This window comes from Hemiscyllium ocellatum, chromosome 30, assembly GCF_020745735.1.
Source record: "Hemiscyllium ocellatum isolate sHemOce1 chromosome 30, sHemOce1.pat.X.cur, whole genome shotgun sequence".
Lineage (NCBI taxonomy): Eukaryota > Metazoa > Chordata > Chondrichthyes > Orectolobiformes > Hemiscylliidae > Hemiscyllium > Hemiscyllium ocellatum.
This window is the reverse complement of record NC_083430.1, coordinates 55,623,845-55,637,206: the sequence shown is the minus strand read 5'-3', so window position 1 is coordinate 55,637,206 and position 13,362 is coordinate 55,623,845. Positions and strand designations below refer to the sequence as shown.

General features: G+C 39.9%; 1 protein-coding gene across 2 annotated transcripts in view; it reads left to right on the top strand.

Annotated features, from left to right (window-relative positions):
- The window catches only part of LOC132830158 (importin subunit alpha-7), a 105,053-nt gene that overhangs the window by 59,860 nt on the left and 31,831 nt on the right, over nt 1–13,362 (top strand). For both annotated transcript variants that reach the window (XM_060847690.1, XM_060847689.1), the window contains one exon: nt 4,271–4,402. In XM_060847690.1, coding sequence (XP_060703673.1) covers nt 4,271–4,402 — 132 coding nt within the window. The remainder of the gene's footprint in view (nt 1–4,270; nt 4,403–13,362) is intronic.

Sequence of the window (13,362 nt, the reverse complement as noted above, 5' to 3'; positions counted from 1 at the left end):
GACGGTATACAAAAATATTTAATTGTGGGAGGAGGGAAATTACAATGCTATCAGGCAGGAACTGGGCATCTAAGTTGGAAGGAGATGTTCTCAGAAAGTGCATGACAGAAATGTGGAGGTTGTTTAGGGAGAACTTGCTGATACTGCTGGATGAATTTGTCCCACTGAGGCAAAAAAGGGATGGTAGGGTGAAGGAACCTTGGGTGACAAGGGATGTAGAGGAAGAAAGAAGTTTATTTAAGGTTGAGGAGGTAAGGATCACACATGGCTCTAGAGGGTTATAAGGTAGTCAGGAAGGAACTGAACAATGGACTTAGGAGAGCTAGAAAAAGCTTTAGTGGGTAGGATTAATGAAAACCCTAAGGCATTTTACACTTTTATGTGAGGAACAAGAGGATGGTGAGAGTGAGGATATGGCTGATCAGGGATAGTGGCAGTACACTTGAGGATTTCATTTTTATTTCAATACGGCAATCTTTATTGTAAATAAAAGACTTGAATAAAACAAGCATTGTTAACTTAAGGTTTACTTCCTACCTCTCCCAAGAACTGTTTTAGGTGACACATCACCTTTGAATTTATTCCCTTCTGAAGGGACCACCCATAAGTATGCTACAAGGTTCTAGAGAACTTGCCTTCGCTCCAGCTATACTTAGAAGTAAAACTAATGTTTGTCCTCTCTTGACTTTGGATGTCTCAGTCTGATATTCTAAAAGCTACACTGGTTAATTTCTTTAGCATCAAGATATTTGAGGCCAACTGCAAATCTTGCTGTTAGCTCTTGTCTGTGCAGTCTTCCAGCTTCTGTTCCTCAGATTAAGGCATATCTGCCTTTCAAATGGTCATCGGTAAACATATTATTCTGGTTAGAACACAGATCTATTTAATACCTCTTTATTTTATCTAACTTTTCTCTCAATGAACTGGAAAACACGCCCAAACTGCTATTAAAAACCTCGCTCAGCCTTCCTGTCCTCCAACTAAGACAGTATAGCCTGCTCCAGACTGACCTTTTTAGATTAATTTCACCTCATTTACAATTTCTCCTTTGACCTAGTGAAGTAAACACATTTTATAACTTTTCAAGGTTTACTAGATGCACTTTCAACTAATTGAGCTCTAACTCACAAAGCAAAAAAAAACTCTCTGGATTGCAGTTTCTTTCTGAAGACATACCTCCAGTTCTCCAGCTGAATAAGACCGCCTATTGTTATATGTTAGCGAGTTTTGAGAAGATTTGTAGCTCAGGTTGAGGTGCTGGATGTAAGTTTGCTCTCTGAGTTGGAAGGTTTCTTTTCAGACATTTTCGTCATCATACTTGATAACATTGTCAGTGGGCCTGCAGTGAAGCACTGGTGTTAATGACCCGCTTTCAATTTGTGTTTAGGGTGAGGGTTAATAAACACAAATTGAAAATGGGTCACTATCACCTGTGCTTCAACGGAGGCTCACTGATGATGTTACCTAGTATGGTGACGGAACGTCTGAAAATGAACATTCTAGCTCAGCGAGTGTTCTTGTCTTTCTAGCTGTTTGTGTTTTAAAGCATCATGACCCCGATCTTTTTGAGTGTAATAGACTCCAAACAGCATTAGTTTAATATATTCCATTTTCTGCTATTAAACTTAATTCCTAAAGCTAAAATAATGCTCAACACATGAACCATGTGTTAGATATTTGCACTGCATGTAAAACATATCCATGAGTAAACTTTTCTTAAGTTATAATAAATCTGACAGACCCATACCTGATGGGTTGCACGCCAGGATATTAAAAGAACGTAACTACAGAGATGCATGCACACAAGAATCCTTAGATTCTGGAAATGTGTCGAAGGAGAAGAAAACTGCCAATGCACCACCCTTGTTCAAAAAGGGAAAAAGACAAAAACCAGGTAACTGTAGGCTTGTTAGACTAACACTTGCCATTGGGGGAAATAGTTTGAATCTAATAGAAAGATTGTAATAGCAAAACATTTAGAAATACATAATCGAGCAGAGTCAGCAAGAAAGGGAAATCGTGTCTGAAAACTTTATTTGAATTCTTTGAAGAGGTGACAAACACAATAGTTAAAGGGGAGCAAGTAGATGTAAATTTTTGAATTCCAAAAATCATTCACTAAGGCACCACATATTAGGTTATTTAGTAAGACCCCATGGTGTTAGGTGTAGTCTATTAGCACGGATAGAAAATTAGTTAGCTGATAGACAAAGTTGGGACGTGAGGGCATTTTTATAATGTCAACCTGTAACTAGTGGAGGGATACAGAGATTAGTACTGGGGTGCAATTATTTACAATATATGCTAATGATTTAGATTATAGAACAGAATGTACTTTTGCAAGTTTGTAGATTTACAAAAGAAGTTGGAGGGTGAGTGTTGAGTGTGTCAACTCTGTCAGTAAGATATAAACTGGTTGAGTGGGTAGAAGCTTAGATGAAATATATTGTGGGAAAACTTAAGATTATGCACTTTTGCAGGAAAAAAAGGGAAGATGAACATTATTTGAATAGAGAAAGATTCAGGAAGCTGCAGCACAGAGGAATTTTGGGAGGGCAGTGTCCTTGTACGTGAATTGCAAAGAGTTAACATATAAGTTGAACAGTTCAATGGCATGTTGGTCTTTATTTCATAGGAATTGGAGTGTAAAATTAGAGAAGTTTTGTTAAGGCTATGTTAAGCACAAGTTGGACCATAGCTAGAATACTACGAACTGTTTTGGTCTCCTTATCTAAGGAAGCTTATGTTGATGTTGGAGGAAGTCCATGGAAGATTCACTATGTTGAACCTGGAAAGGGAGAGATTTTCTTATGAGGAGACGGTTGTGTTGGTTGGGCCTAAACTAATGGTGTTCAAAAGAATGAGAGGAAATCTTAGTTGATATCCTCAAGGGGCTTGAGGTAATAGGTGCTGAGAGGTTGTTTCCCCTGGTGGGAGAGTTAGAACCAGAAGGCACAATCTCAGTGTAAGGGGTCGTTCATTTAAGACAGTTGAGAAAGAAGTCCTTCTCTTCAGCCAGCGGGTGGTGAATCCTTGAAATTCATTGCCACAGAAGGTTGTAGAGGCCAGGTCACTGAATATATTTAAGACTGAGATAGATTCTTGAGTATGAAAGGTTACAGGGAGAAAGCAGGAGAATGGGGTTGAGAAACCTATCAACTATGATTGAATGGCGGAGCAGATTTGATGGGATGAATGGTTTAATTTCTACTCTAACGTCTGATGGTCTTACGATAGTCATTCTGTGAATTATTTAAGGCAGACAGCAGTAGAGATTCAATCATTAAATATTTTCAAGGCAGAGATAGACAGATTTTGATTCAGGAAGGGAATCCATGGTTAACAGGGCAAAGATCACAAAGTGGAGTTGAGATTTATCCAGTCAGCAATGATCAAATTGAATCAGGAAGCAGACTCAATGAACCAACTAGCAACTTCTGTAAGACTATAAGATGTAGGAACAGATATTCAGATTTCAATAGGTAAATTGTTTGATGTTAGGTATTGTAATGCCTTTGATACTAAATATATTTTTAGCTCTTAACCATCTCAGAGTCTAACTGATTTTCAACATTTGTGTGAATTTAGTGTTTTAAGGTCTCAGTAAGTTTAGAATTAAATGTTTTCTATTTTTAACAAAGTATGTCTCAATTCTCTGCATCTTTTGAATTTGGTATTTACTATTTACTGATGGTTTTGAGTACTGTAATTAAGTTTCATAGATTTAAGTCAAGGTGGGGGCGGTTTTTCTCCTCTCCACCCTTTTGCATGATTTATATGGAAAAGGGCATTGAATCATTTTCCTTCTTTAAAATTAAGTTCTCAAGACTGCAGAGAAGTATATTGTATATTCACATTTTACAAAGCCACCCATTTGTTCAAATGAGTTGATCGCCAGGTAATGTCTTTTTTGTATTGATGACACAGAAGGAGGAAGAAAAGGAAGCATCAAATGTGCCAGGTTGAATACTACTTAACCAAGAGAATCTCAAAACTCACTAAGAATCTCCACGGTTTTGTTTTCAATACATATGCATTATGTAAAGTGCACTTCTCTTCATATAGCTCATAGTACAATTTAACTAAGTGACCTCTGCATCTGTGCTATTTTAGAAATAAGTTATTGCATTGGTTCAGGATAAATTGTTGAGTAGATATTCAGTCTGAAAGAACATTTCACTTAACCATCCAGAATCAATCTTCTTCATCCAGAAGCAAATGTAACTTCAAATGTTAGTTCAAACATTGATTTGTTTCTGTTCCCTTCCAGTTTGAAGCAGCATGGGCTTTGACAAACATAGCTTCAGGTACATCTCTCCAAACCAAAGTTGTAATAGAAGCTGGTGCTGTACCAATTTTCATTGAGCTGTTAAACTCTGAATTTGAGGATGTACAAGAACAGGTAAGAGGTCGTATTTAATTTTTAATTGTTCACCTCTTCCATGAAACTTTTATAAAAATATAAAGTAGAAAATGAACGATAGTGGACAATTTTGTTTTGGTTTTTTTGGAGTTTTTACATGTGAGGTGAGTTTATTTTCTTATCTGTGATGATTTCCCAATTTAAAATCTTCTTGCAAAAAATGTTGTGAATTTTAAAATAAAGTTGATCAGTCTCTTATCACACTTGAATTAGATATTTTAGCATGATATCTCGTGCACCCACAAATTATAAGCAGATGAGGAGGAAATATCAATACAGTTGCAAGTTGCAAAAATTTGTCACATTTGAAGTAAGCCTTTAAATTCTTAGCTAAATTGATGCTTTAGCTGGAGTAGAGGTCTGTAAAAGTCGAACATTCTCGGTAGGTTTCTCAGGTAAACTGGAAGATTTGAACAGGTTTGGAGGAATACTTCTCCTGCTTCGAGGTATAGCTGTTTTACTTTCTGTGTAGTTGTCTCGCAGCTAGTTTGATTGCTTTTCAGATGGTATTCGTTCCAGTGTTACTCATCACAAAAGTACCTAACTTTTCAAAGCTGGTAATAAAATCATGACTGCTTTACTCTTGTGACCTGTTACAAGTCCACTTCCAACTTAGGTAGGTCGTTAGGCAAGCACTGATTTTTTTCACATTTGAGAAGACCAAGGTCTTTGACTTTGAAATGAGGAACCATTATAATATAATGAAAATCTGAGATTAATTTCATATTTGTCTCGTATATATTAAACTTCAACATTTCTGTTGTCTGTGGTGAAGCAAAAAGACAAATTGGCTTTTTCCAAACAAAATAGTCATTGTGGATATGAACCATTAACTCTCTAGTTGTTTGCAGAACTGCTGAATTTATCAGCACTTTTTTATGTTAAAAGCTGTTTAGTCTGTTTTAAAAATGCAGCTTTGAAATTTGTAATATCTTCATGCCTGTGCTTGGCATAACAAACCTTTTTATATCTTTGTACCATAAAAACCGAGGTTTGCTTTTTCATTGCCAATATTCTTCTCTCACTGGAGAAAAGGATTGCTAGAGGAATGTTCATTTTGTTGTGAAGAGATGTGGATCTTTTTTATTCATGTGGACTCCTATAAATATATCATGAACACTTTGCTTACGAAAAGGCACTGATTGCAACAGCAACAATATTGCACTTGCAAGGAGCAGGTAGCTGATGTGGTGGAACTGTACAATCTGAAGGACTTTCAGATAGGGGAGTTGGCCCAGTTTGTAGGCGAGTAAGATTATTGCATTTTTTTTCAAATTTCAGAGAGAATTTGATACATGTCTGAGAAGCAACAGCCCCTTGCTCTCTTTTCCTTCTTTGCAACACAGTTTAGCAATGTTTGTGAGATGAAAACCCACTGGAAGTCATCTTTACCACTTGGAGAAAATTCCTGGAGTGGATTTATTGGATCATTTCCCAACATCCCAGCTACAGCTGTTCCAGAAAGAGATACTAGGGCTATCAATTTTGTGTGCAGAAAGCATCATTGTGGGCCATTCTTTGACCTTTTTTTGTGCTTTTCAGTGTCATATGGCCAAATTACTTGAAAGTTAACACTCTACAGATTTCATTCACTTTATTTCATCTCAGACATGTGTGTATGCATATTTTGTTTTGAAAAGGTAGATATATTTGTATAATTCAAACTTTGTCGGTAATAGAGTTATAGAGGTGTACAGCATGGAAACAGACCCTTCAGTCCATCTAGTCCCTGCCAACCAGATCCTAAACTAATCTAGTCCCATTTGCCAGCACTTGTCCCATATCCCTCTAAACCCTTCTTATTCATATACACATGTTGTAATTGTATCAGCCTCTACCACCTCCTCTGGCAGCTCATTCCATACATGCACAACCTCTTCATGAAATAGTTACCCCTCATGAAATAGTTAAATCTTTCCCGTCTCACACTAAACCTCTAGTTCTGGACTCCCCCACCCGAGGGAAAATACTTTGACTATTTATCCTATCCATGTTCTTCATGATTTTATAAACCTCTATAAGGTCACCCCTCAGCCTCTGACACCTCCAGGGAAAACAGCCCCAGGCTATTCAGCCTCTCCCTATAGCCCAAACCCGCCAATCCTGGCAGCATCCTTGAAAATCTTTTCTGAACTCTTTCAAGTTTCACAACATCCTTCCAATAAGAGGAAGACCAGAATTGCACACACTATTTCAAAAGTGGCTTAACCAATGTCGTGTACAGCTGCAACATGACCTCCCAACTCCCATACTCAATGCTCTGACCAATAAAGGAAACCATATCAAATGCCGCCTTCATTATCCCTTCTACCTGCAACTCCACTTGCAAAGAAGTCTTTGCATTTTTGAGTTAGTTTATTTTTGGTGGTAAACAGTTGTCTATTGTTGATTTAACAAAACCTGGCTAACTTGATCTTAGTACTGAACAGTTCTTTGTTTGTTTGTGGGATGTGGGTGTTGCTGTATAGATCGGTATTTATTGCTTATCCTTAATTACCCTAGTGGGCTGCCTTCTTGAATTGCTTTAGACTTTGTGGATGTGGGGACATCCACAATGCGTTAAGAAAGGTAATTCCACGATTTTGACCCAGTGACCGTGAAGAAACAATTATATGGTTTTAAGTCCAGATGATGTGTGGCTTGAAATGGAACTTGAGGTGGTGGTGACCTTCTAAGAGATGACAGATTTGGAAAGTGCTGTTAAAAGAGTTTTGTTGAGTTACTGCAGTGCATCTTGTAGATGGTAAATACTGCTACTGCTTTGGTGAAAGAAGTGAATGATGGTGGTTGATGTGCTGTTAGTCAAGTTTGTCCTGGTTTGATGTTGAGCTTTTTGAGTGTTGTTGGAGTTACAATAATCCATACAAGTGGACTTGACTTTGATTTGATGATGATGATGTGTAGGCACTAAGGAGACCAGTGCTAACCTATTCATGACAAAATTCCCAACCACTTGTTAACCCAAGCCTGGATAGTTTGACAGATATTTCTGTTCAAGTCCATGGTATACATGGACTTCAGTAAAGTCTTTGATAAGATTCCACATGGTAGGCTGTTGATGAAATTGCAGAAGCATGGGATTTACGGTAATTTAGCAGTTTGGAAAGAAGGCAGAGTGGTGGTTGATTGAAAATATTTAGCTTGGAGTCTGGTTACTAGTGGTGTACCACTGCTATTTGTCATTTTTATAAATTACTTAGACACAGGCATAGGTGGATGGATAAGTAAATTTGCAGATGACACTAAGTCAGTGGATTGGTGGACAGTTTGGAAGAATGTTACAGTGGGACTTGGATAAACTGCAGAATTGGGCTGAGAGGTTGCAAGTAGATTTCAATACAGCCAAATGTGAGGTGATGTCCTTTGGGAAGAATAACAGGAAGGCAGAGTACTGAGTCAATGGAAAGATTGTCGGTAGTGTGGATGTGCAGAGGGATCTTGGAGTCCATGTACAGAGATCCCTGAAAGTTGCCACCCAGGTTGCTGTGAAGAAGGCATATGGTGTGTTAGGTTTCATTGATAGAGGGATTGAGTTCCAGAGCAACAATATCATGCTGCAACTATACAAAACACTAGTGAGGCCGCACTTGGAATATTGTGTACAATTCTGGTTGCCATATTTCAGGAAGAATGTAGAAACGTTGGAAAAGGTACAGAGGAGATTTACGAGGATGTTGCCTGGTCTGGAGAGAAGATCTTATGGGGAAAGGCTGAGAGACGTTGGTCTGTTCTCATTGGAAAGAAGAAGGCTAAGAGGGGATTTGATACTGACATACAAAATGATCAGAGGATTAGATAGGGTAGACAGTGAAAGTCTTTTTCCTAGGATGATGACTCTGCTTGTACAAGAGAGCATAACTGCAAATTGAGGGGTGATAGATTTAAGACAGATGTCAGAGGCAGGTTCTTTACTCAGAGAGTGGTAAGGGCATGGAATGCCCTACCTGCCAATGTAGTTAACTCAGCCACATTAGGGAGATTTAAACAATCCTTGGATAAGCACATGGGTGATGATGGAACCAAAAGAGAAAATACTGGAAAATCTCAGCAGGTCTGGCAGCATCGGTAAGGAGAAAAAAGAGCTGATGTTTTGAGTCTAACTCACCCTTTGTTAAAGCTCGTGGTATACATGGACTACCTGGATGATGATGGGATAGTATAGGGGGATGAGCTGAGAATAGTTCACAGTTTGGAGCAACATCGAGGGCCGAAGGGCCTGTTCTGCGTTGTATTTTTCTATGTTCTATGAAATGTTTCAGTATTTGAGGAGTAAGGAATGATACTGAACATTTATGCAATCATCAAAGAACATCCCCACTTGTCTCAGCGTCTCTCGCCCGTAAGTGTTCAAAGTTTGTGCGAAGATTTGTAGCTCGGGTGCTCGTTGTTGTGGTTTTGTTCGCCGAGCTGGAAGTTCTTGTTGCAAACGTTTCGTCCCCTGGCTAGGCGACATCATCAGTGCTCTGGAGCCTCCTGCGAAGTGCTTCTTTGATGTTTCTTCCGGTATTTATAGTGGTCTGTCCTTGCCACTTCCGGGAGTCAGTTTCAGCTGTCCGCTGTAGTGGTTGGTATATTGGGTCCAGGTCAATGTGTTTGTTGATGGAGTTTGTGGATGAATGCCATGCCTCTAGGAATTCCCTGACTGTTCTCTGTCTGGCTTGCCCTATGATAGTAGTGTTTTCCCAATCGAATTCATGTTGCTTGTTGTCTGCGTGTGTGGCTACTAGGGATAGCTGATCGTGTTGTTTCGTGGCTAGTTGATGTTCATGTATGCGGATTGTTAGCTGTCTTCCTGTTTGTCCTATATAGTGTTTTGTGCAGTCCTTGCATGGTATTTTGTACACTACATTAGTTTTGCTCATGTTGGGTATCGGGTCCTTTGTTCTAGTGAGTTGTCTGAGCGTGGCTGTTGGTTTGTGTGCCGTTATGAGTCCTAAGGGTCGCAGTAGTCTGGCTGTCAGTTCTGAAACGCTCCTGATGTATGGTAGTGTGGCTAGTCCTTTTGGTTGTGGCATATCCTCGTTCCGTGGTCTGTCTCTTAGGCATCTGTTGATAAAGTTGCGCGGGTATCCGTTTTTGGCGAATACCTTGTATAGGTGTTCCTCTTCCTCTTTTTGCAGTTCTGGTGTACTGCAGTGTGTTGTGGCTCTTTTGAATAGTGTCCTGATGCAGCTTCGTTTGTGTGTGTTGGGGTGGTTACTTTCATAGTTTAGGACTTGGTCTGTGTGTGTTGTTTTCCTATGTACCCTTGTGGTGAATTCTCCGTTCGGTGTTCTCTGTACTATCACGTCTAGGAATGGGAGTTGGCTATCCTTTTCTTCTTCTCTCGTGAATCGGATTCCTGGGAGTGTGGCGTTGTAAACACACTTTACATTCAACAATCAGATATACGAACAAATCAACGGAACACTCATGGGATCACCAATCTTGGGACTCATAGCAGAGGCAGTTATGCAAAGGTTAGAACAAACAGCCCTACCACAAATTCAACCCAAACTCTGGGTCAGATATGTCGATGACACGTTTGTAATCATCAAAAACACGGAAATAGAAAAAACACACCGGATCATCAACGCCACACTCACAGGAATCCGATTCACGAGAGAAGAAGAAAAGGATAGCCAACTCCCATTCCTAGACGTGATAGTACAGAGAACACCGAACGGAGAATTCACCACAAGGGTACACAGGAAAACAACACACACAGACCAAGTCCTAAACTATGCAAGTAACCATCCCAACACACACAAACGAAGCTGCATCAGGACACTATTCAAAAGAGCCACAACACACTGCAGTACACCAGAACTGCAAAAAGAGGAAGAGGAACACCTATACAAGGTATTCGCCAAAAACGGATACCCGCGCAACTTTATCAACAGATGCCTAAGAGACAGACCACGGAACGAGGACATGCCACAACCAAAAGGACTAGCCACACTACCATACATCAGGAGCGTTTCAGAGCTGACAGCCAGACTACTGCGACCCTTGGTACTCATAACGGCACACAAACCAACAGCCACGCTCAGACAACAACTCACTAGAACAAAGAACCCAATACTCAACATGAGCAAAACTAATGTAGTTTACAAAATACCATGCAAGGACTGCACAAAACACTATATAGGACAAACAGGAAGACAGCTAACAATCCGCATACATGAACATCAACTAGCCACGAAACGACACGACCAGTTATCCCTAGTAGCCACACACGCAGACAACAAGCAACATGAATTCGACTGGGAAAACACTACTATCATAGGGCAAGCCAGACAGAGAACAGCCAGGGAATTCCTAGAGGCATGGCATTCATCCACAAACTCCATCAACAAACACATTGACCTGGACCCAATATACCAACCACTACAGCGGACAGCTGAAACTGACACCCGGAAGCGGCAAGGACAGACCACTATAAATACCGGAAGAAACATCAAAGAAGCGCTTCGCAGGAGGCTCCAGAGCACTGATGATGTCGCCTAGCCAGGGGACGAAACATTTGCAACAAGAACTTCCAGCTCGGCGAACAGAACCACAACAACATCCCCACTTTTGACCTTTATGATGGAGAGAAAGTCATTGAAGGAGCTGAAGATGGTCAGGCCTAGGACATTACCTCCAGAACTTCTGAGAGATGCCCTTGGATGAAATAATTGACCTCCAACAAAGAGAACAATCTTCCTTTGTGCCAGGTATGATTCTAAACAGTGGAATTTTCTCCCAGATTTCCATTGACTCCAGTGTTGTTGGCTCATCTATATTAGAATTAAAATTAGAATCCATACAGTTTGGAAGCAGGCCATTTGGCCCAAGTCCACACCGACCCTCTGAAGAGTATCCCACCCAGACCCATTCCCCTGCCCTATTACTCTATATTTCCCCTGACTAATGCATCTAACCTACATATCCCTAAACGCTATGAGCAATTTAGTATGGCCAATTCACCTAACCTGCACATCTTTGGACTGTGGGAAGAAATGGGAGCACCCAGAGGAAACCCACATAGACATTGTAAAACAAGTCAAGTGGAGTTGCAGTGTATTCCAGTGGAAGTGGTCACCCTCACCAGTCTGGCTGAGCTTGGGGAACACCACTTGAGTGAAGGCAATTGCATAACTTTACTCAGGACACATCCTGACGGAGGGACTCTTTTTATTAGCCATACCATAACCCCCAAAACAAAGTCAAGCCTTGGCCAAACAGTTCAAATTTTCTTCAGGATCTGGGGCGTCAATCCATTGTAGTTGCTGCCAGTATGTGGACCTGTGACAGCAAAGCAGTCCTACTAGACCTAAATTGACTAAGAGAACTCATGGCTCCTGTCCAGGAGAGTGCATACCTTGGATTTGCGTAATCATCTGAGATAGACAAGTCTCTAATCTTACTGAGCGATTATTGTAAGTCTGTTACCTACATGTACTTCTCTTTCCATTGACTTAATTCCATCTGAACTTAGTATATATGCTCAATGTGGACTAGCTCTGTGTCACCATTATAAGGTTGATTCAAGATCCTAAACACTGCAATAGACACAGTCCAGTTAGGAAAGTAAGGAAGATTTAACTTCCAAGAAGGTTTGGATAGCTTCTTCCAGAGACTAGGAAAAATCACAGACAAATCCTAAAGAAAAGGATGATCTTACCACAGATGATCAACAGGACCTATTAACTTCATATGGTACAAACACTCTAAATATACATGTGACAAGTAAACGCAAAAAGTAAGCACAATATTAAATACGAAGAATCCATCTTGGACCTATGGACCAAAAGTGTCTCAGCAATACCTTCTCTGAATTGCTTCCTGTGAAATAATGTATTTTCTTTTAATAAGGGGAGCAAAACTGCACCATCACCTTTACAGTGTAAGACTTCCTACTCTTGTACTCCAGGTAGAGCTTCAGGAAGTGACCTAATTAAGCATAACATCTGGACCAATCCAACAAAATGGTGCAGGGCCATGAATCCATTTTAAATGTATGTTAACAAATCCTAGCTGGGAAATCCATCCCACATCCACTGTTGATGTGACATAAGGACAGGGACAGGTCATTCAACCAGTTAAGCCTGCACCGCCATTCAGTGATTGAACACATCAATGCCTTTTACCCACCCCATCTCTATACACCATTGGTAATCAAAAATCTATAAGTCTTGACTTAAATATTCTCAAAAACTGAACATTGACAGCCCTATGGGATAGAGAGTTCCAAAGGTTCACAAACCTCTGAGTAAACAAAAAGTCCACTCTCTTGAACCTAAGTGTCATTGTTTTTAAATTGTGCCCTTTGCTTTTGACTCTCTGCATCAATTCTGTCTATCCCTTTTAACTATTTTGTAAGTTTCAATGAGCTTATCCCTGATCTTTCAAAACTCAAGAGAAAACAGGCCCAGTTTCTCCAATGTCTCTTAGTCTCTCAGAATTAAGGGATTTAATGCCAATTTAAGACTAAGATCAAGAGGAATTTCTTCTCTAAGGATAGAGAGATTTTAGAACTTCTTGCCACAGAGTCCTTGAGTATAGGAGTCCTATTTTTCCAGCAATAAGTCTGATGAACATTTGTTGCACTCCTGCTATGACTGTAATATCATTCATGAGGTAAGAAGGCCAAAATTGCAATCAGCACTCCAGGTTTAGAGCAATCATATGATTGAAGCAATACTTCACAACTCTTGTACTCAAATTCTCTTGTGATGAAGATTAACGTTCCATTAGTTTCCTAATAGCCCATTGTATCTACATGTTAGCCTTCAGAAACATCTCTGGAAGGACATGTGGGTCTTTGTGTACATATACATTTTACAATATCTTTCCATTTAATAAATACTCTGCACATCTGTTTCTCCTCTCAAAGTGGATAACCTCACATTTTTTCACATTATACTCAATCTCTCTTGCATAATGGTGATGTATTGGACATCCATGAAGGGATT